Below are 20,768 nucleotides of genomic sequence, written 5' to 3'. Positions count from 1 at the left end.
GAAGCAAACGGCATCCTTCTCATGGGCTGGACCACTCGTTCCAAAAACATCACTTAAGGAAGTGCAAATTATGGGGAAGCCAGCTAACAGATCCATAATGGATCCAGGAATTGATTACAAACTTCACTTAAAATACATTATTATAATTATTATTTTTATTTAATAATTTATTATGGGCTTTTAAAGGTTTTTAAGTTTAATTTAAAGTTTACACTTGTATATTGCTACCTTAAAAGGACATAAATATGTTTGAGCATTTACTTATTAGTCTTATGCTTGTCCTTAACTATGTATTTAAGCACCGCAAAGGACATCAATATAACATCAACTCCATAGTGGTAATGCACTACCTCTCCATATCTGAATATGGTCAGGATGCTGCGCACCAATACTGCTAATGACTGGATCATTGGCTATGTTCAACGCTGGACTAGCAGTGGTTTGCCAATCTGGAGCTAATTTTAACTATGGGTTTAACCCCTTTTGGGAAAGTACTCTAAAGGCTCTAAAGCTTTAGGCAACTTTCTAATTTACTCTATTATCCTGGTATCTTTATTTGAAAAAGCTGGAATGTAAGCTTAGGAACCTTTTTTGGTTCAGGACCCTGCATTTAGAGTAGGAAATGCTACTCAGGTGCTGAACCAAAAATGGGCCCGCTCCAAAGCTTAAATTTTTGCTTTTTCAAAAAAAGATACCAAGAGAATGAAGAAAAATTGATAACAGGAGTAAATTAGACTATCCCTTTAAAGTTGTCTAGTTGGGGAAAAAATCTCTATGAGAAGCACAGGAGAAAATCATATCAACAATTTATGGAAAAATAAAATTTTTAGTTTTAAACTTACCGTCAGCCAGCGTATCATCCTGATTCGAGTAAACATCTGTGGCTGCTTCTGTGTCTTCAGTGTTTGATGTAGGAACAAGATCAGGTTTTTCTTCTGCAGGTGCATAGTCCTCTGTTACTGGCTCCACGACTTCTGAGGCTTCCAGTTCCACAGCTTCGATGGCTTCAACATTGTCCTCCACTTGCTGAGCCTCATCGGATGCTTCATTCTCTGTCATTGGGACTAATTTGGTCTGATCAGGAATTGTTTCAACATCATCTATGATTTGGTCGCTTACATCCGATGTATCTGTAAATACCAGAATATAAGTTCAGTATGCATATGGCAAAGGAAAATACAAAAACATAAGTTCAATATGCATATGGAAAAGGAAAATACAAAAACATAAGTTCAATATGCATATGACAAAGGAAAATACAAAAACATAAGTTCAATATGCATATGGCAAAGGAAAATACCAAAACATAAGTTCAATATGCATATGACAAAGGAAAATACCAACATATAAGTTCAGTATGCATATGGCAAAGGCCAGAATATTAAGTTCAGTATGAAAAAATTAAATGTTATTATTTGTGAAATTTTTTAAGAAATACATAAAAATGTTTTAAAGTTTTAAAAGTTCTGGGATTCATTAATAAAAATGCAGAACAGAAATAATGGTGATTGTGCCTGCAAATGTGCTTTTTGGGAATAAAATATGTCCACATTGGTATTTGCCGTAAGTCTGTACTCTGTTGTGAAAAAAACGACTATTCTCTTTAATACTGAAATCTTCTAATAGCATGTAATTTCAGCTGGATCTGACTGCTGTGTTTTCTTTAACATAGGATACCAAGAGGATAAATACATTTTATAACAGAAGTTAACTGAAGAGTCTAGTAAAGCTGCATGCTCAATCTGAGAGCCATGAATGTTTAATTTACATTTTAATGTATCTTTAACCCCTTGATCCAATTAAGCAAAGTACTTTGCCCACAGTAGTAATTACATCCAACACTGGAGCTCATGCTTCAGTCCCCGCTGTTAGCTTTGACATTAGAGACTGCAGCTGGTGGCAAAAGGCATTTGTCTTCATATAGTAAGGGAGCACGATCAGCATATGAAGCCAGATAGTCTATCGATACAGACAGTGACATAGACAGTGTCACTGTCTGTATTGATGATGCAGTGTAGCCGATGGGATGGGTTGGCAGTTAAGCAAGGAGGCAAGCTTATTGCTGGATGGGGGAGGAAGAGATGGTTCCCTACACTATGGTAAATGAGCACAGGAGTGAAGAGATATGGATGGGCCCTACACTGCAGAAAATGATTTTATTACAAGGACAGAGACTCATATTTTGCATTACTTTTCCTTTAACTGCTCAAATAGCAAATTTAAAGTTAAAAATAGTTAAACAGAGAAACAGAAAAATTTAAAACATAACCAATAACATGTAGATGACATATAGTCAGTTAGTAAATGTCCTATCAGATCATAACAGAGTCCATAAGATACACAGGAAACCGTTATTAGTCCTCTTTTCTTTTTGCTGCTCTATGAGATAAGTATATTTATATTGATTGTGCAAAATAAATATTTTTTATGTGTTGTTTAATATTTTATTATTATCTTTGTTTATTGTCTTTATTTGTTTTCTTTCATCTTGTTTCAATCTTATTCTGTTTTAATTTTATAACTCTTATTTGGATTTGCTCCGTTTTTTCTTTCTAACTTTATTTATGACCTTTTTCGTTACGTTTTTTGTTTAAGTATTGTTCCTGTTTAATTCCGGTTCTTGTTGTTATCTTTACCTTTCATTTTTTATATTTCTTTTCATATTCACATTAACTGTCAGTTACGCTTCCGTCCGCCATCTTTCTTTCTCTTTTGTCTCATTGTGACTCCTCCTCTCTCTGACATCGCGGGACTCATTTTCCCGCCTCCCTCTTCATTTACCCGCCCTTAACTTCCCTCATACTGCTTCGTCACTTACTTTAATCAGGAAAAAAAATGTTACTTTCCTGAATTGTTACAGTTTATATTAGTATCATATTTAGAGACGTTTTTTCACTTTCTTATTAGTTTTTATAAACAGTGTTGTTTTTGGCTTACTATAAATATTATTTAATTGTTTATTCATCTGACATATTTATTTTAATTTCAGTCAGTATTTATTCTTAATTTATTGTATTAATAATTTTAATTATCACTTTAGTATTTATTTATTTAGTTTTAAATTTATTTTAAACACAAATTTTGGTTTTAACTATGTCTCAGGAAAATGTTTCTCAAATACCTGAGAGCTCTTTACAGTCTATGTTACAGCTATTAATCAATTTCAAGAACAAATGTCTCAGATTCAATCAGCTATAACATCTGTTCAAACGCCTCAAATTAACCCTTTACCTAAAAAAGCGGTTGTGAAACCAAGCATTTAAAAGAACAGTATGTAAAAAGTTTACCAGATAAAAATAAAAGAAAAGCTGGTTCACGTCTGATTTCATCAGACAAAATCTCTGCAATTTCAAAAAAGAAAGAGCTTAATATTAATTCTTACCCTGACTCAGATTCAGAAGATATTTTATTTGAAAATAAAAAATTTACAAGCAGAGTACACGCAGACTTAGTTTCTGCAAGAGAGTCTTCGTAGAGAAAGGCATCTGTTTTTTCCAAACCTAAATTATTTGCTAATAAAGGGGAATTATATTTAGATCCTAATGATATTTTACATCCCCGTTCATCTCAGTGGCAACCATCTAAACAGGTTGCTAAGTTTTTAGATTTTTATATAAGGAAACCATTATCAAATAAAACTAAGAATATTCTGATGGCAGAATGCCCCAGGCCAGATCTTTCTCATTTAACTCCTGAGATTGATCCCAACCTTTTAACATTTATTTGAGCAAAAAAATTTAACATCAAAAGAGGTCCTGACAGGTTTCTCAAGGCTTGCCAAGATAAATATTTTTGAAATATAATTTTTATTGAGGTTATTATAAACTAATAGAAAATATGTAAAAGCGTCAAATCTTAACCAGTACAATCATTAGGATACAATACATAGTACAATCAAATAAATACAAATTCAAAATAAAATGGGCAGAGATAGGTGCAACCTTATTTTTATAATTTTATCGACCTCCTCTGAAATTAGTAGGTCACTCTTGGACCTTGGCAAAATATATATGCTCAATGGAGGCAATAGATTGAAACTATAGCCGCTTTTGGGCTTGGTAAGGTATAAAACATTAACTATATATATCAGCAATAAATTCTGAAATAAGTTTCAACCATCATGGGTAGCATTTTGTTCGTCTGTGAACATGTAAATTACACTCATCAATAGACTATCACCGTCCAGAGAAATATAAGTAACTAAACCCAAGTGTACAATTTATATAGAAATAAGAGAAATAGTATAATAGATCTTTTATAGCTCCGGCTACTTCACTTCAATACAGACAATGAGTTATCTAGACTTCAAGGTTTATCTATAACTTCGAGTTGGTGTTATCACTGAGATGGGATATTGTTGATGAATGAAATAGATGGTTGTCATGTAGAAAGAAAATAAATGGTTCTATAGGATTCATTTTCCTTTGCTTATGAGATAAGCACATGGGAGTATGGGGGGGGAGCATAAGTTATGTTAGGAAGTTGGCACGTTCTGGGTGATGAGAATAACAATGAATGCTACCAACTGGCATGACTACGGGGCATCGCTAAGCTGACAGATTGAGTTCACTTATCCCTTTAGGACTAAAGGCCTATGGTGCCATGTAATGCAGGCGTACTAGATCTGGCCTATCCTGTCATAAATGTATCCGCCTCCATTTCAATAGAATGAGGTAAGGCAAACGTGGCTATCTTATTATAAAGTTACCCCATCATCTGGACATGGGCCCTGTGCCCAGCGACGGGTATGTACGATAGAGTGGCACATGTAAATGACCAAGAGGAAGGATAGTGTACTAAGTTCAATGGGTTAAATACTCAGGTATAGGTATATATGTGCATAATGTGTATGGGACTCAACAGTTTAAGGAGCATGGTTGACTATCTGCTGCCTACCATCCACTCCTTAAAGAAAATCTAAAAATGTTGTCATCTTCTACTGGCTCAGTCGTTTATACTTAAAGGAGGTGTTGTGGCCCCAAACTTGCCACTAGTATTCTGTTCCTTGCATACTTGGTCCTGATATCTGGGGTTGGCAATGATGCCTCTATGTAAGGTAAAGCATGAACCAAGGAAATTGGTTACAGTCTATGCCTATTAATCTTTGCACCTTATTAGAGAAGTGGTGTAGGGTCTAAGCATAAGTGTCTAAATAATCAAAACTGTACTCATATACATAAACAAACTTTAAACATAGTTAACATCCGACATCTAGACATCCATTGTATCACACGTCTATAGAACAGAGCAACATAAACTGAGGAAAAAATCAAACAGCCAATATTAACCCATGTCTACCCTTGGCAATTGAATGCAGCAGGCACCGAGGTTCATTAAATGAGGTAGTAGTCATAACTATTCCATCAAAATTTGCAAAAGGGTGAACCATTATAAGATAGTTCCCTAAAACCAAAATGATCCCTATATAGAAGAATTCTATTAGTAGTTATTGACTTAATTTAACATGTCACCAACTATGGGATGCAAATTACCACAGGGCTGCGGGGGGGAAAAAAATTATGGTGTTAGTCTAATTGGCCAAACACAAGGGCAATTAAAAAGGTTTTAGCTATTTTATATCTCAAACATAAAATGTTTGGAACTTTAGTTAAGTAAAAACGTAGGTATATTGTCCTTTATATAATCTGGTAACTTTGTAGATGAAAACTGTCGCAGAAACATTGTAGTGTGAAGTGCTATGAGGTTCAGTATATAGATATGGAGGGATTTTTATCTTGTTTCTCTCAGCACGTACCGTCCTACATGGCCATCAGAATCAACTAATGTAGTAGTACACAGAATGCACAATTATTAAGCATTAATTACAACATATCAAATAAACCCTGATGAACCTTACTAGTTGTGGGTTAAAGTTAACACATTTTTCAAGCCTAATAAAGATGGAGTATGTGTGAGCCAAGAGAGATCATATATTAAGAAGATTGTTGTATCATTAAACCCTGGGTAGCGATATCAACCCAACAAAAATACATCTCAGAGGGAAACACTCGTAAACACCTTAAACAACCTATATTAACTAATACAAAAGGCTTAACTGGCAGTTAGCAAGGATATATAGTCGTTCTCATGGTGCAGTTCAAATTGCCAAGTCCACTAGTTCTAATGGAAGTTACTCTGTCAGCCTATTCCTCTCCTTAGGAGCCGGAGGCTCTCTGCTGCGATACGCCTCCATGCTTGTTCAGATGGGCATGTAGAGTAAAATCGATCCTTAGCGCAGAGGACACAATCTATCTCTGAAGGGGACTCCAAATAGGTCTCAAATGTTGCGTCAGTAGGTTGGACCACACCCGATGCTCTCCATGTAGTCAGGTCCATCTCAACCGCAAGGCGATCTCCCATAGTAGAAGATGTAAGACTCTCCTGCAGATGTAAGACTCTCCTGCATCTCTGAGGTTCCCAAGCTACACCAGGCACAATAGGACATCCGTACCAGATAGGTGCTTCAGTTGTCTGGCTGCTTAGGTGGTGTATTCCGCTTGACTGTGTCACTGCTGCAGCATATAGTTTTGTTGGGACACGAGGGGGTGGCCTAGGCTGTACAGTAGGCTCAACATATGTACTCTCAACCTCCGATGCGGCCCGGGCTTGAACATTTCCAGCTGTCTCCCATGTCACCACCTCATATTGTCCAGATATGAACATGGGTTCTTCGTCAGACGAGGTGAGTGCTAGAGTTAACCTATGTTCCAACTCTGCAAACTGTTTATTTAAAATTTCAATCAGTCTTTTCTCACAGTGCGGCATTTCCATCAACAGGCCTCCACGTGTGCCAGAATATGGCCGCTCTGCAGGGCTCCTATCACAGAACTCCCCACAAAGAAAAGTGGATTTTATTTCCTTGTAGGTGTCCCCAGGTCTCTGAGTGACACGTTTCTGGTCAGTGTACCATTAGATACAATAATTGTATAGATATAGCTGGTCTGAGTGGCCAAATATATGGTTAATTTGCCATTTATGGCTGGAGCTATGATCAAACGTGGCCGTTAAGTTTTAGAGCTTGCTCCGCCCCCCACCAAGATAAATATTTTGATTTATTTAGTCCCATTACAAAATTATTTGAACTCTCTGAGGAATCTTTATAATTAATCAAATTTTGATCCTTACGTTATGAGAGAGTGGCTGCAAATATTGGTTGATTTGTTAGGGGATGCTAATTCAGCTATGACAACTCAAAGGATATGTTTAGTCTTAAAATGTATTTATCCTAAGATTGCAGATTTTGCTCCAACTGAAATGGGTAAAAAAGCTAATGGTCTTCTTTTTGGAGAATCTGGACTCAAAAAATTAAATAGTTATGTGAATGAGTTTAATTATCTGAATAAGATTAAATTAAATTAGCCTAATAGAAATTTTGATAGGGCCGGGAAAGGCAGAGGCCACTTTCCCGGCCGCTTCCAGGGAGTTTCTAGGTCTCAATTCCAAAATTTTGCAACACCAACTACCTCCCACACTAACTTTTTCCCCTCAAGAGGAAGACAATGGACACTCTTTTTTCCCCACAAAAAATTGGAGGCAGACTAGCTCTTTATTGAAAAAACTGGCTTTTAATCACGAAAGATCCTTGGATCATTCAGACTATTTCAGGTTTTCACCTTGTTTTTTCTTTCCCTCCAATACAAAGCTCTCTTCCTTGTCCAATTGTTTTTTCCCAGTCAGATTCCAGACTTTTAGACATAGAAATTTCAGATCTATTAAGAAAAGAAGCGATAGAACAAGTCCTAAATCCTGCAGATTTTTTTTATCAGCGACATGTTTCTAGTAAAGAAAAAAGAAGGTTCCTATTGCCCAGTTATAAATTTAAGACAGTTAAATCTGTGTCTGGAATACAATCATTTCAAGATGGAAGGTATTCATCTTTTGAGAGATTGTCTTCTAGACAGAGATTGGTTAATTTGTTTAGATCTAAAAGACGCTTAATTGACTATTCCAATTCATTCAGATTTCAGAAAATGTCTCTGTTTCTTTTGGAAAGATCAAACCTGGCAGTTTACATGTCTTCCTTTTGGTCTCTCTTATGCTCCTTGGGCTTTTACAAAAGTATTGAAACCAGTGGTTTCTTGGTTGAGAATGAGGGGTATTCGTTTAATTATCTATTTGGACGATAGTCTAATTTTTCATCAAGATCCTATTGTCCTTACGGACCAATTAAATACTTCTATGAATCTTCTCCAGAATTTAGGTTGTATTATCAATCTCAAAAAATCCATTCTTACCCCTTCTCAAAATTAAATTTTTCTGGGTGTTGTTATAAATACTATTTCTTCAACTTTTAGTCTTCCTATGGACAAGATCAAGAAGATCAAGGAATAAATAAATTACCTTCTCAAGAAACAATTTTTTTCCCATTTGTGCTCTAGTAAGGATTATAGGTCTTCTTTCCTCTTTGATTCAGGCAATATTTCCTGTGCCTCTTCATTATCGAGCCTTACAGAGATTGAAGATTCATTATCTTCGTTTAGGTTATTCTTATTTTCAGATGATCTCTTTATCAGAAGAAGCGAGACTGGAACTTCTTTGGTGGTTATCCAACATGGAAGCCTGGAATGGGAGAGCTATTTTTGGGAAATCTCCGGACATTATCCTAGAATCGGATGCAAGCAATTCTGGCTTGGGTGCAAGATTTGGTCCTATTATTACGGGAGGCAAATGGTCTATTTCAGAAAAGAAGCTTCATATAAATTGTCTAGAACTTCTGGCCAGCTCATTTGCAATTAAAAGCTTTGTCAGGAATGTTTCCCCTGTCTCTATTCTTCATATGGACAACATTTCTGCAGTTCGTTATTTGAATCATTTAGGAGGAACTTCTTCAAAGATGTTATCAGAAATGACCAAGGACTTTATTCATCAATGTCTTTCTCACAATATATCAATTCAAGTGGAATACCTTCCTGGTATTTTCAACTCTGCTGCAGATTGGGGATTCCGTCATTTAAAAGACAACAGCGATTGGAAATTAAACATCTTCTTGTTTCTCAGACTTCAAGAAATAATATGTCCTTTTTCAATAGATCTCTTCGCCTCTCGTCTCAATTACCAGATCCTTCCTTTTTACATTTGGAAACCAGATCCGACAGCTTTAGCGACGGATGCCTTTCTTCAAAGTTGGCCAATGACAGGATCTTATGCCTTCCCTCCATTCTCAATGATTCCTCAAACAATCTCTTATATGAAGAGGAAATTGATCTCTCTCCTATTAATAACTCCTTGATGGACAGCACCAGTTCTTTTACCTCTTCAACAAGATCTTCTCATCAATCACAACAGAGATTTTCACAAACTAGTTCTATCAGGTTCTCTTCGACTAATTGCCTGGAAAATTTCAGGGGATCCTGGTCTTCCGAATGGTCTTTTGGAAGGGGCTAAACTCCTTCAGGACTCTTGGGCACCAGGAACCAGTAAATGTTATTTATCCGCTTGGACTAAATAGACTAGCAAATAGACTAGCTGGTGCAGTAACAGGGATATGGATCCCATTTCAGCTAATTTAAGTGAAGTGATTCATTATTTAACTTCTCTTTTTGAAGCTGGCTTGGCTTACAGATCTATCAATGTTGCTCGTTCAGCTATTTCGGCAGGTTATGAGTTATTACAGAATGTACCTATTGCTGGTCAACATTTTACTATTTGTAAACTTCTCAAAGTTATTTGTGTCAAAAGACCTGCTGTTCCTAAATATAATTATTTTTGGGATGTGGATTTATCAATTTCTTTTTTTAGGAATTGGCCGGATAATAAGGATTTATCTCTTTAACAGCTTACTTGTAAACTTGCAACCTTATTATGCCTTTTGTCTTGTAACAGAGTTTCTGATTATGAGAGAGCAATAGATTATGATGCTAAAATGTTTTCTCCTCAAGGTGTAATTTTTTCTCTGTCCAGATGTACTAAAACTATGACTTCTTCTATTTTCTATCCTTATTTTTTCAAACATCCTAATCTCTGTGTTGTTTCCTGTCTAAAAATATATGAATCTAAAACCAACTGTTAATTTCTTTTTCTCCTCCTCATTTACCTGTTACTTCCTCTACTATTAGTAGGTGGGTTAAGTGGATCATGTTGCAAGCTGGTGTGGATCCTGTTTTTTCTTCTCATTCTATTAGAGGAGCATCTGCTTCTAAAGCTTTTTCCAAGTCTGCCTCATTACAAGATATTTTAAATGTTGCAGATTGGTCTTCTGACTCAATTTTTCGTCAGTTTTATTTTAAATCCATTTCTTCTATTCCACACCATATGGCATCTTGATTTATTTGCTAAAAAAAACAAAAACTAGCATAATATGAGTCTCTGTATTTGTAATAAAATTCTGATTATCCTAATAAAATGAAGAATAATCAAGATTTTATTAAAGAGACAGAGACTAGTATTTTCCCTCCTCTCATATCATTATCCCTCCCTTATTTAAGGTTCTTATTTTGACAAAGTTTAATTGTCTATTCTTTTAAGTTATTTAATCTAATTTATATATATTTCAGCTCAACCTTCTTCCAATCCAGGGATGTAAGGAAGATTTTGGATCTCAACCCTTCTATGAATTTTCGCAACAAAGATCCTCTTCTTCAGCTTCGGATTATTTCATCAACCTCAAGAGTTCCAGATTTTTCAAGTTTCCAGGATTTTCTATAGTTTACCTTTCTTATGTGGTTCTCCTGTTTTTCAGTATTTTTTGCCTTCTTTTGGAGTTTTGTTTTTTCCTATTTCCCATGCTAATTTTTCTTCTTTCAACAAATAGAAAAGAGGACTAATAACGGTTTTCTGTGTATATTATGGACTCTGTTATGATCTGATTGGATATTTACTAACTGACTATATGTTATTTACATGTTATTGGTTATGGTTTAATTTTTTCTGTTTCTCTGTTTAACTGTTTTTAACTTTAAAATTGCTATTTGAGCAGTAAAAGGAAAAGTAATGCAAAATACTCGTCTCTGTCTCTTTAATAAAATCTAGATTATTCCGTCATTTTATTAGGATAATCGGAATTTTGTTGTCTGGAAGGGTAGGTGGGTCCTACACTACAGCAAATCTATAAACTGAACGAACATTTGCAGAGGCAGGTGGGAAGGGTAAGGGGTTCCCTACACTACAGAAAAATAAATAATTATGGCGTTGACCAGGAGGAAGTGGGAGGGAAGAAAGCTGTTTGGGAGCAATCAGGGAGGTGAGCGGCTGAGGAGGGTTCTCTAGACTGCAAAAAATAATAAAATATAATAATAAAAAAAGCCCTAAACTGCATACTGGCAGACTGGCTACCAGTACTTAATATTGTTGGGGCCAATATGAGGGAGCTGTTTGGGAGAGATCAGGGATGTGGAAGGTGTCACGTATGAGGGTAATCACTGCACTACAATACATTTTACCCTTTAAAACTAACTGATTAATCCCTTCACCACCAGGAATTTCAAAGGTGTGGTGTGCAGCTGCAATTAGTGGCCTTATTATTACCAAAAAACGATTACAAAGGTATGCATGTCTGCCATTTCTGCATAAAGGGGATCCTTATGAAGCTTTTATAACCATTTGTCTTATGACTCCAGTAGTTGTGTCTAAATAATGGGTTGTCTACTTTAATTATATATAGTTTTGGGGGTCAATTTTGAGAATCTGGGCAGTTATGCTATGCCAAAATGAGAATAACTGCAGATAAATACCTTAAAGGGATATAAAACCCAATTTTTTCTCCTTCATGAGTTAGATAGAGAAATATATTTAAACAACTTTCCAATTTATTTCTATTATCTATTTTGCTTACTTCTCTTAGTATCTTTTGTTTTGAAGAAATAGCAATACACATGGGTGAGTCAATAACACGAGACATATATATGCAGCCACCAATCAGCAGCTCCTGAGCTTATCTAGATATGCTTTTCAACAAGGATACCAAGAGAAAAAAATGGGTTTCCTGTCCTTTTAAAATGATCAAAAATAATAAAAAATGTATATATACCTGTTTGGTCTTAGATGAATCAGAGGATGCCAATGAACAAATTTTGAGATTTTATTTTTGTTTTTTTGTTAATTTGACAGTAATTTCTTGAATCTGTGAATAACTAGCAAGTTGAAACGGTCATCCACTAAAAGATTTTTTTATGCCAAAACATATAGTTGTTTTAGGTAAAAAAACAAAACAAAAAAACAACAACAACAAAGGCTCCATTTCTTTTTAAATGGAGTGACAGAAAAATGCTAAAAATTCTCCAGTACTTTGGGCAAGTTTTTTTCTGAAATTCTCCGTAGCAAAGGGGTTAAATTCCTGAGATTGCGGAATGGCGATCGCCAAAACACAATCCCCATTGATGTCTATGGGGCAAATAAATTTATGTTAAAACTTAACACCCTAAAATAAACTCCTAGACTAAATACCCCTAATCCGCCGCACCCCTGACATCGTCGACACTAAATAAAGTGATTAACCCCTAAACTGCCGGCCCCCGCATCGCTAACACCTAAATAAACCTATTAACCCCTAATCCGCCGGCCCCCCACATCGCCACTACTATAATAAAACTATTAACCCCTAAACCGCCCCCTGCATCGCTACTACTATAATAAACCTATTAACCCCTAAACTGCCATCCCCCACAACACAATAAACCTAATTAAATTATTTACCCCTGAAAAAATTCAAATCAGCCAATAGGATGAGAGCTACTGAAATCCTATTGGCCATTCAAATCATAGTAGTAGCGATGTGGGGGGACGGAGGTTTAGGGGTTAATAGGTTTATTTAGTATTGGCTATGTGGGGGTCATCGGATTAGGGGTTAATAGGTTTAATATAGTATTTGCAAATGGGGGAGACGGTTTAGGGATTAATAGGTAGTTTATAGGTGTTAATGTACTTTGTAAAAGTTTTAGTTATGAGTTTTGTGAAACATTTTTGTTTTGCAAAATCCATAATTAGTGGTCTCAGATAGCGGAATGGATTTCGGCAGTATAGATTATACCTCACGACCTGTAATACGGGCAATGAATAGAGAGTTGCGTAAAGGTTAAAATGCTAGCGGTATAGCTGTACTGCCGCAAATTGTAATACGGGAGACCTGCATATTCTGTGCGCAATGACCAATTTTTCAGCGGTATAGCTGTACCGCACAACTTTTGCTGTTTATTACTTGTTTTACCCCACAACTGTTTAAAGCAGGGCCTTTTCCAAGACTTTGGCACAAAATGTGAGCTTATAGGGCCATTCATGCAGTGAATTCACTTTCTTCTCTGCACATGCCCAGTAAAGGCAGTAAGTGTGAACCACTTTAAGCATTAATACTTCTACTAAATGTGAAACATTTTTTTTAATATCTGGGCAAGTTTATTGCTACCATAATGCTGAAAACAGGATACAGCTTCATGTTAAAGGGATAGGAAATAATAATAATAATAATGTTGATAATCCCACTGCCTCCTCTGCAAAACAACTTCTGCAACTCACTTCCTCCTTCGGCCTGTCACAATGGACTGACTCTCCCACTCACAAAGATGGTCACTCCCTTGATCTGATTTTCAGCCATCGATGCACTCTCTCAAACTTCACAAACTCACCTTTTCCTCTGTCTGACCACCACCTCCTCACTTGTACCATCACCTCCCTCACTACAACTCTCCCTCTTTCTACCCCTCACACTAAACGTCACAGAAGAATCAAGTCATTAGATCAGCAACAGCTCGTTAGCTCTCTCAAACCTCTTCTTTCTTCCATCCCCTCCTTTTCCTGTCCTGACGAATCCATCTGCCACTATAACTCCACCCTTACATCGATAACCTGGCCCCACCTACTATAACTCGGAAAACATACACTCATCCTCAGCCCTGGCATACTCCTCTGACACGGTACCTACGCAGATGTTCCCATACTAATGAGCGACACTGGAGGAAATCTCGGAGTTCTGCTGACTTTCTTCACTTTAAGTTCATCTTGAACTCTTACTATTTTACCCTTAATCTATATAAGCAACATTACTTCTCCACTCTTATCTCTACTGTTTCTTCAAACCCAAAACGTCTGTTCTCCAAATTCAATACTCTTCTCCGCCCATCCCCACCACAACTTTTCTCTCAGCCCAAGATTTTGCCAGCTACTTCAACAACAAAATCGACTCCATCAGACATGAAATCAGCTCTCAACATTCTACCAGTCTCCCACCCCCTCAAAAGCTCACAATCATCCAAAACCCACATAGTCATAAATTTAGCTCTTTTGCCTCTGTTACAGAGGATGAAGTTTCTGCCTTTATACTATCCTCTCACCTCACTACCTGTCCCCTTGACCCCATCCCCTCACAACTACTACCCTCCCTCTCTTCTACCCTTACCCCTATACTCACACACATATTCAACCTCTCCCTCAGCACTGGTATAGGTATGCATTCGTCACACCTATCCTCAAAAAACCTCTCGATCCAACCTCCCCATCCAACTACTGCCCTATTTCCCTACTACCTCTTGCTTCAAAGCTTCTTGAAAAGCTAGTATATGCACGTCTATCTAATTTCCTTAAACTAAACTCCCTCCTTGACCCACTGCAATCTAGATTTTGCCCCTTCACTCAACAGAGACAGCAATTGTTAAGGTTACCAAAGACCTACTTACAGCAAAATCAAAAGGCCACTTCTCTCTACTTATCCTCCTTGATCTGTCTGCAGCCTTTGATACTGTCGACCACCCTCTTTTGCTCCATACCCTCCAATCCTTCAGCATCTGTGACACAGTTCTCTCTTGGTTCTCTTCCTATCTGTCTAACCGTACCTTTAGTGTAGCTTTCTTTGGGGCATCCTCTGCCCCATTACCTCTTTCTGTTGGGGTACCGCAAGGCTCTGTCCTCAGTCCCCTTCTCTTCTCAATCTACATGTCCTCAATAGGTTCCTTAATAAAGTCCCACGAGTTTCATTATAATTTGTATGCAGACGATACCCAAATCTACCTCTCTGCACCAGAACTATCTCCTTCCTTGATAACTCATGTCACTAACTGTCTCTCTCATATCTCATCTTGGATGGCCTCTCACTACCTCAAGCTAAATCTCTCCAAAACTGAGCTCCTTATTTTCCCCCCTTCTTCCAAAATCTCCACCCCCCCATGTCTCTATAACCATTGATAACTCCATCATTACCCCAACCTCACATGCCCAATGTCTTGGGGTTACATTGGACTCAGATCTTTCTTTCACTCCTCACATTCAGTCCTTGGCTAAAGCCTGCCGCTTCCACCTTAAAAACATTGCTAAAATTAGACATTTCCTTACACAAGACACAACAAAGTTTGGAATCCACTGTCTCATCCTTTCCCGCCTCGACTACTGCAACTCTATCCTCTCTGGCTCCCTAGCTGCCGCCTAGCTCCATTAGAATCCATAATGAATGCCTCTGCCCGGCTCATCTTCCTTGCACGTCGATCTTCATCTGCCGCACCTCTCTGCCAATCCCTTCACTGGCTTCCTCTTGCCTCCAGGATTAAACAAAAAATTATCACTCTGACATACAAAGCCCTCAATTGCACTGCTCCCCCCTACATCTCACACCTTGTCTCCAGATACTCTCCCTCCCGTCCTCTTCGCTCCACTCATGATCTCCTACTCTCCTCCTCTCTTGTTACCTCCTCACATTCCCGTCTACAAGATTTCTCCAGATTGGCTCCCATCTTATGGAACTCTCACAAGAATCTCCCTTAGTTTTAAAAGCTTCAAGTGCTCCCTGAAGACTCTACTATTCAGGGACGCTTACAACCTACACTAACCTTCCTATCTCCACTGCTATCCCCTTAAACCCCATAGTATGTAAGCCTATGAGCCCAGCGGTTTGTAGCTCACCTTCATAAGAGCCGACTACAACAGTGCAACTCTCGGCAGGTCCCTCACTCCCCATTTGATCCCTGTAATAGTTTTTTACACAACCTATGTTCATAGTGCTGTGGAACCTGTTGGAGCTCTACAAATACCTGATAATAATAAAAAAGAATAATAGGAAAGTCAAAATTAAAGGGATATTGTACATTAGATTTTTCTATGCATAAAGGGTTTGTAGATGATTCATTTATATAGCCCATCTGGGAGTGTTTTTGTAAAAATTTATAGTTATGCTTATTTTGCTGATTTTCAGACTTCTAGCCAAGCCTCAACATTTTAGATGTATATTGATGTCTACAGACTCCAACATGCTCCTGTTTGTATAATCTGTCTTTTCATATGCAGGGAAGGGGGGAGTGTTTGCTGTTCCTGTTTTCCCAGCCCCTTTCACTGGGTGTCCCAGCCTAACCTCATCAATAGTGCTAAACTGGGAGCTTCTAATTTTTTTTTTTTCAAAAAGATTTTTATTTTGCAAAATGTATACATTGCGCATATACAGTTGACATTATTTCAAGTCTACAAAAGATTGCTTATAAATAGCCTGTACACGTACAGTGCAGGTCATAAATATTAAAATATATGAATAACAAAGATAAACATATTAAACAAAACACAATGTGTAACCCGACATACAATTTTTATCTTACTGCCGTAATAATTGATCATCTCCAGATAATCCCAAGTATCTAAGGGATTGGATTATCTACGTGACATAACAATGTGTTGCCCTAAGTCTTCACATGTTCTTTGCAAACATATTCACACATCTCTACCTCCTCCGAGTATGCCCCATTCAGTCATCCTCTTATTCTATTGAATAATGAAGGTATGAAGTACATGGATTTAATTTATCTTTCAGGTAGTCCTCCCAGTGTATCTTAAGTTGTATGTATGTATCTAGTTTCCGTAATTTGATGTAGTGGTATTCTTCTAGTAGTATGGTATGGTTACATTCTTGTACCCATTGTGCTATAGTCGGTATAGTAGTGCTTTTCCAGTTCCTAACTATTACCTATTACCTATATACCTAAGTATTTTTAAACTGTTGCTTGCTATATTAAAGAGTTTATCCTGTACTAAAGAGAATCTCCTGGGTGTAAGATGGAATAGCCAGAGGCACGGATCCAGTGGCAGAGGCCTATCAATTAATTTAGAGGTCTCCTTTGAGATGGCATCCCATACTGGCGTTATATTAGGGTACCACCACCAGACATGCGCCATGTGGCCTATGTGTGTTTGACATCTCCAACAAAGGTCGGAAGAGTTTTTAAAGATTTTCTTACAACGTGATGGAGTGAGATACTATCTGTGCAGTATTTTCATGTTCAATTCAATGTATTTACTGGAAAAGGCTGATATTTTGATAGCTGTGTATATTTTACAGGCGTCAATGTGTGAGATCTGCACATCTAGCTCTTCCCCCCCATGTGCTAATGAAGTGAGGTATTTGTCCTGGTGTGGTCTGCTTCAGTAATGTGTAAATAAGGGATAGTGCGTGTCTAGTGGGAGTGGGTTTGTGACACAGTGACTGAAAAGTTTTCAAGGGTCTCAACATGTTCTTTTTTGTGGGTGTCCTGACAAGTAATTATAACACTGCAAGTAGAAATACCAGTTTCTGAAGCACCCGAGTCCCTTTTCCACAAGATCATTTCTGTCGTACAACTTATTTTCATTCCCTAAGTGACACATCATCAGCACTCTGTCTGGCGATATATTGGTTTTAATCTTAGTTGAAAGGCCTGATGTAAATTCTTTATTGGAAATGAAAGCTGTAAGAAGGGAATATTTAGATGAGATATTGGGGTAGTCTATGAGAATCCCACGTCGACAGAGTCTCTTGAACTGTATGTGTAATGTACATCTGTGGTGGGCCTACATTAGAAGGTGTCCAACACTGCGCGCCTAGATGTGTAGAACCTGCTATGTCATTGTTCTAGGCGTACCCAGATCTTGGAGTCATAATTAGTGTACCAGTCCACTATTCTCTGCAAATGTGCAGCTTTCCTGTATGAGACTAAACCGGGGACCCAGAGCCCCCCATTATCTACAGTTTGGAACATTTCCTTCCTATTTATCAATTTATTTTGTAGGGACGTAAGGAATGTTGGTGGAAGAGCAATGGGTAGTGTTTACATTAAATATAGTATCTTCAGAAGAATACTAATTTTAAAGGCATTAATCCTCCCTATCCAGGTCAAAAGTTTCCATCTCCAGGAGGACAGAGTGGCTATTATGGAGGTTTGGAGTGGTGTAAAATTGGCCTCAAATTTTTTTTTAACCGTTGGGGTCAGGAATATGCCTAGGTATTTTAATCTACGATTTTGCCATCTGAACGTGCACACCTGATGTATAAATTGTGTGTCCTCATCTGGGAAGTTGATATTTAATAGTTCTGATTTACTCTGGTTTATAAGGAAACTTGAGACCTTTCCAAATTCATCTAGTTGGTGTAATAGGTTCGGAATAGATTGTACCGGATTTGTTAAGAGAAAGAGCACATCATCCATATATAGCATAAGATTATAATGGTGCTCTTTAATCTGAACCCCTGAGATGTTGGGCATAGATCTGATTTTTAATGCTAAAGTCTCAATCACACAGGCAAATAGCAGTGGGGATAGGGGGCATCCTTGCCTGGTTCCATTTGATATCGTGAAAGGGCCTGAGAGGGATCCGATCACTCGAACCCTAGCCATCTGGACCAAATACATGGCAAATATTTTATTCTAAGTTTTTAAATGGTTTTATACTGGATTTTTAGAACAGTATCTGTGCATATTCTTCTTTATAGTAGCATCTATTACATGCATATAGTAACCCTATGCAGAAATAGAGAGGAAAATTATTGCTCCTATTAGCACAAAAAGATTAAGAATTTAAGATAAAATTTTACTTTAAATAGTTTTCTAAATAAAATTACAGCTGCAATAATAGTGTATAGGATATTATATTGGCGTTGTAGAAAGAAAAGTTTAAAAACACATCTCTGGTGAAGGAGACTTGTTAAAAATTAATAAGATGATTACAATGTTGCTAAAGATTCAGTATTGGAGGGGGGAATGCCGTGGGTTAAAGGGACACTAACCCAATTTGTTTCTTTCATGATTCAGATAGAGCATGCAATTTTAAGGAACTTTCTTATTTACTCCTATTATCAATTTTTCTTTGTTCTCTTGCTATCTTTATTTAAAAAGCAGGAATGTGTTGCATAGGAGCCGGACCATTTTTGGTTGAGAACCTGGGTTATGCTTGCTTATTGGTGGGTAAATTTAAGCCTCCAATAACCAAGTGATATCCATGGTGCTGAACCTAAAATAGGCTGGCTGCTAAGATTTACATTCCTGCTTTTAAAATTAAGATAGCAAGAGAACGAAGAAAAATTGATAATAGTAGTAAATTAGAAAGTTGATTAAAATTTCATGTTCTATCATGAATCTTGAAAAAAATTGGGTTCAGTGTCCCTTTAAGGAGGTTGGGAAATTCAAACATTTAGAAAGGCTCTAATAAGGATTGATTCCTAATATTCCACTGCATTGGAGTAGAGCAAGACTTCCATAGTAAGTGGCTAACGCTCTCCCATCCTTTCCCACCATTTATTAGCAAAAAGTAGTTTAAATATACAAGGTTTTAATCTTAATTCAACAGAGTGCAAGTTAAAAAACACAATAGGTGCCCCTGATGCGGGCGCGTTTCACTTTTTGCTTCCTCAGAGGGGAGCATTTTCATTTTATTTATACTTCATGCCCCCATTTCACCGCCAAATGCGATAAAAAAAAAAAACTTTTTCACAAACTTTGCATTTCTCACTGAAATAATTTACATACTGCTTGTGCAATCATGGCCCCCATCTGATCATCCCCACCTTAAATACTGGCAGACAGTTTTACACCTTTTTTAAAAAAAATTGTAATATTTTACTTAGTGTAGGATTACCCCCTTACCTTCCCACCTGCCTGATCCCTCCCCAAAAGCTCTCTAACCCTCCCCCTGCTAACTAATTCCTGCCATCTTAGCTGCCAGTACCCAGTTACATAATTAAAAAATAAATAAATAATAAAACATTATTTTTCTGTAGTGTAGCTGCCCCCCCTCATTACCCTACCCCCTCCCAGATTGATTTCCCACTCTCTAATTCCCCCCTCCATTTTAAGAGCCTCATTCCCCCTTCTCCTCCCTCCCTCCTTCCCACTCACTGCCGGGGACACCTGACACCGCTCTAACAGAAATGTTTCTGTAGTGTAGCGGTCCCACCCACTCCCGCATCGGTAACTCTGCCCGTCTATTTCTGCACTGCCCCACTTGTGGGACATGCAGAAATAGCGCAATCTCACTATTTTTAGCAAGATCGCAGCGGAGAGACGCCCAGGACAACAGCGTCATACAGGGTACGGCCCTGGTCATTAAGGGGTTAAGCTAGATCCCAGTAGTGCATTTCTGCTCTTGAGCTGATTTTAACTATGTGTTTAATCCATTTGCAGAGGTTAAACAGTTATGTACAAGCAAAAATGCAATAATAAATTGCTCTAACAGAATTTTTTAAATTATTAATGAATCAGGGCTACTGTGGAAAAAAACAACTCAGCCACTTATCGTGTGTGATTGATATATTGTTATCATACATATTATGCTCAGGTGTTTTGCTGGTGAGGACTTAAGGTAGAATGAATAAGAAGAGTGCACACACATAGGACTAGATTACAAGTGGTGTGCTAACTTGTGTGCAAGCAAAAAGGGGTTTATCGCGGGTTGGAAGTAGTGCACGTAATACAAGTTGAAAGTAAACGCATTTGCTTGAGTGCAATTGAATTTAACATGCGTCAGGATATAGTGACTTAGAGCTCTGGTTAACTGTTACACGAGTCAAAAAAAGTTGCACAAAACACATTAAAAAATAATTTAAATGTTAATTTACA

At 37.5% G+C, this 20,768-nt stretch overlaps 1 protein-coding gene across 1 annotated transcript in view; it reads right to left on the bottom strand.

The window, feature by feature from the left end:
- Positions 1-20,768, bottom strand: part of LOC128659599 (glutamate-rich protein 5) — a 113,066-nt gene that overhangs the window by 11,836 nt on the left and 80,462 nt on the right. The window contains exon 2 of the mRNA XM_053713183.1: positions 843-1,130. Coding sequence (XP_053569158.1) covers positions 843-1,130 — 288 coding nt within the window. The remainder of the gene's footprint in view (positions 1-842; positions 1,131-20,768) is intronic.

This window comes from Bombina bombina, chromosome 5 (assembly GCF_027579735.1).
Source record: "Bombina bombina isolate aBomBom1 chromosome 5, aBomBom1.pri, whole genome shotgun sequence".
NCBI lineage: Eukaryota > Metazoa > Chordata > Amphibia > Anura > Bombinatoridae > Bombina > Bombina bombina.
Note: the sequence above shows the minus strand (reverse complement) of the source record. Positions and strands in the feature narration are given on the sequence as shown.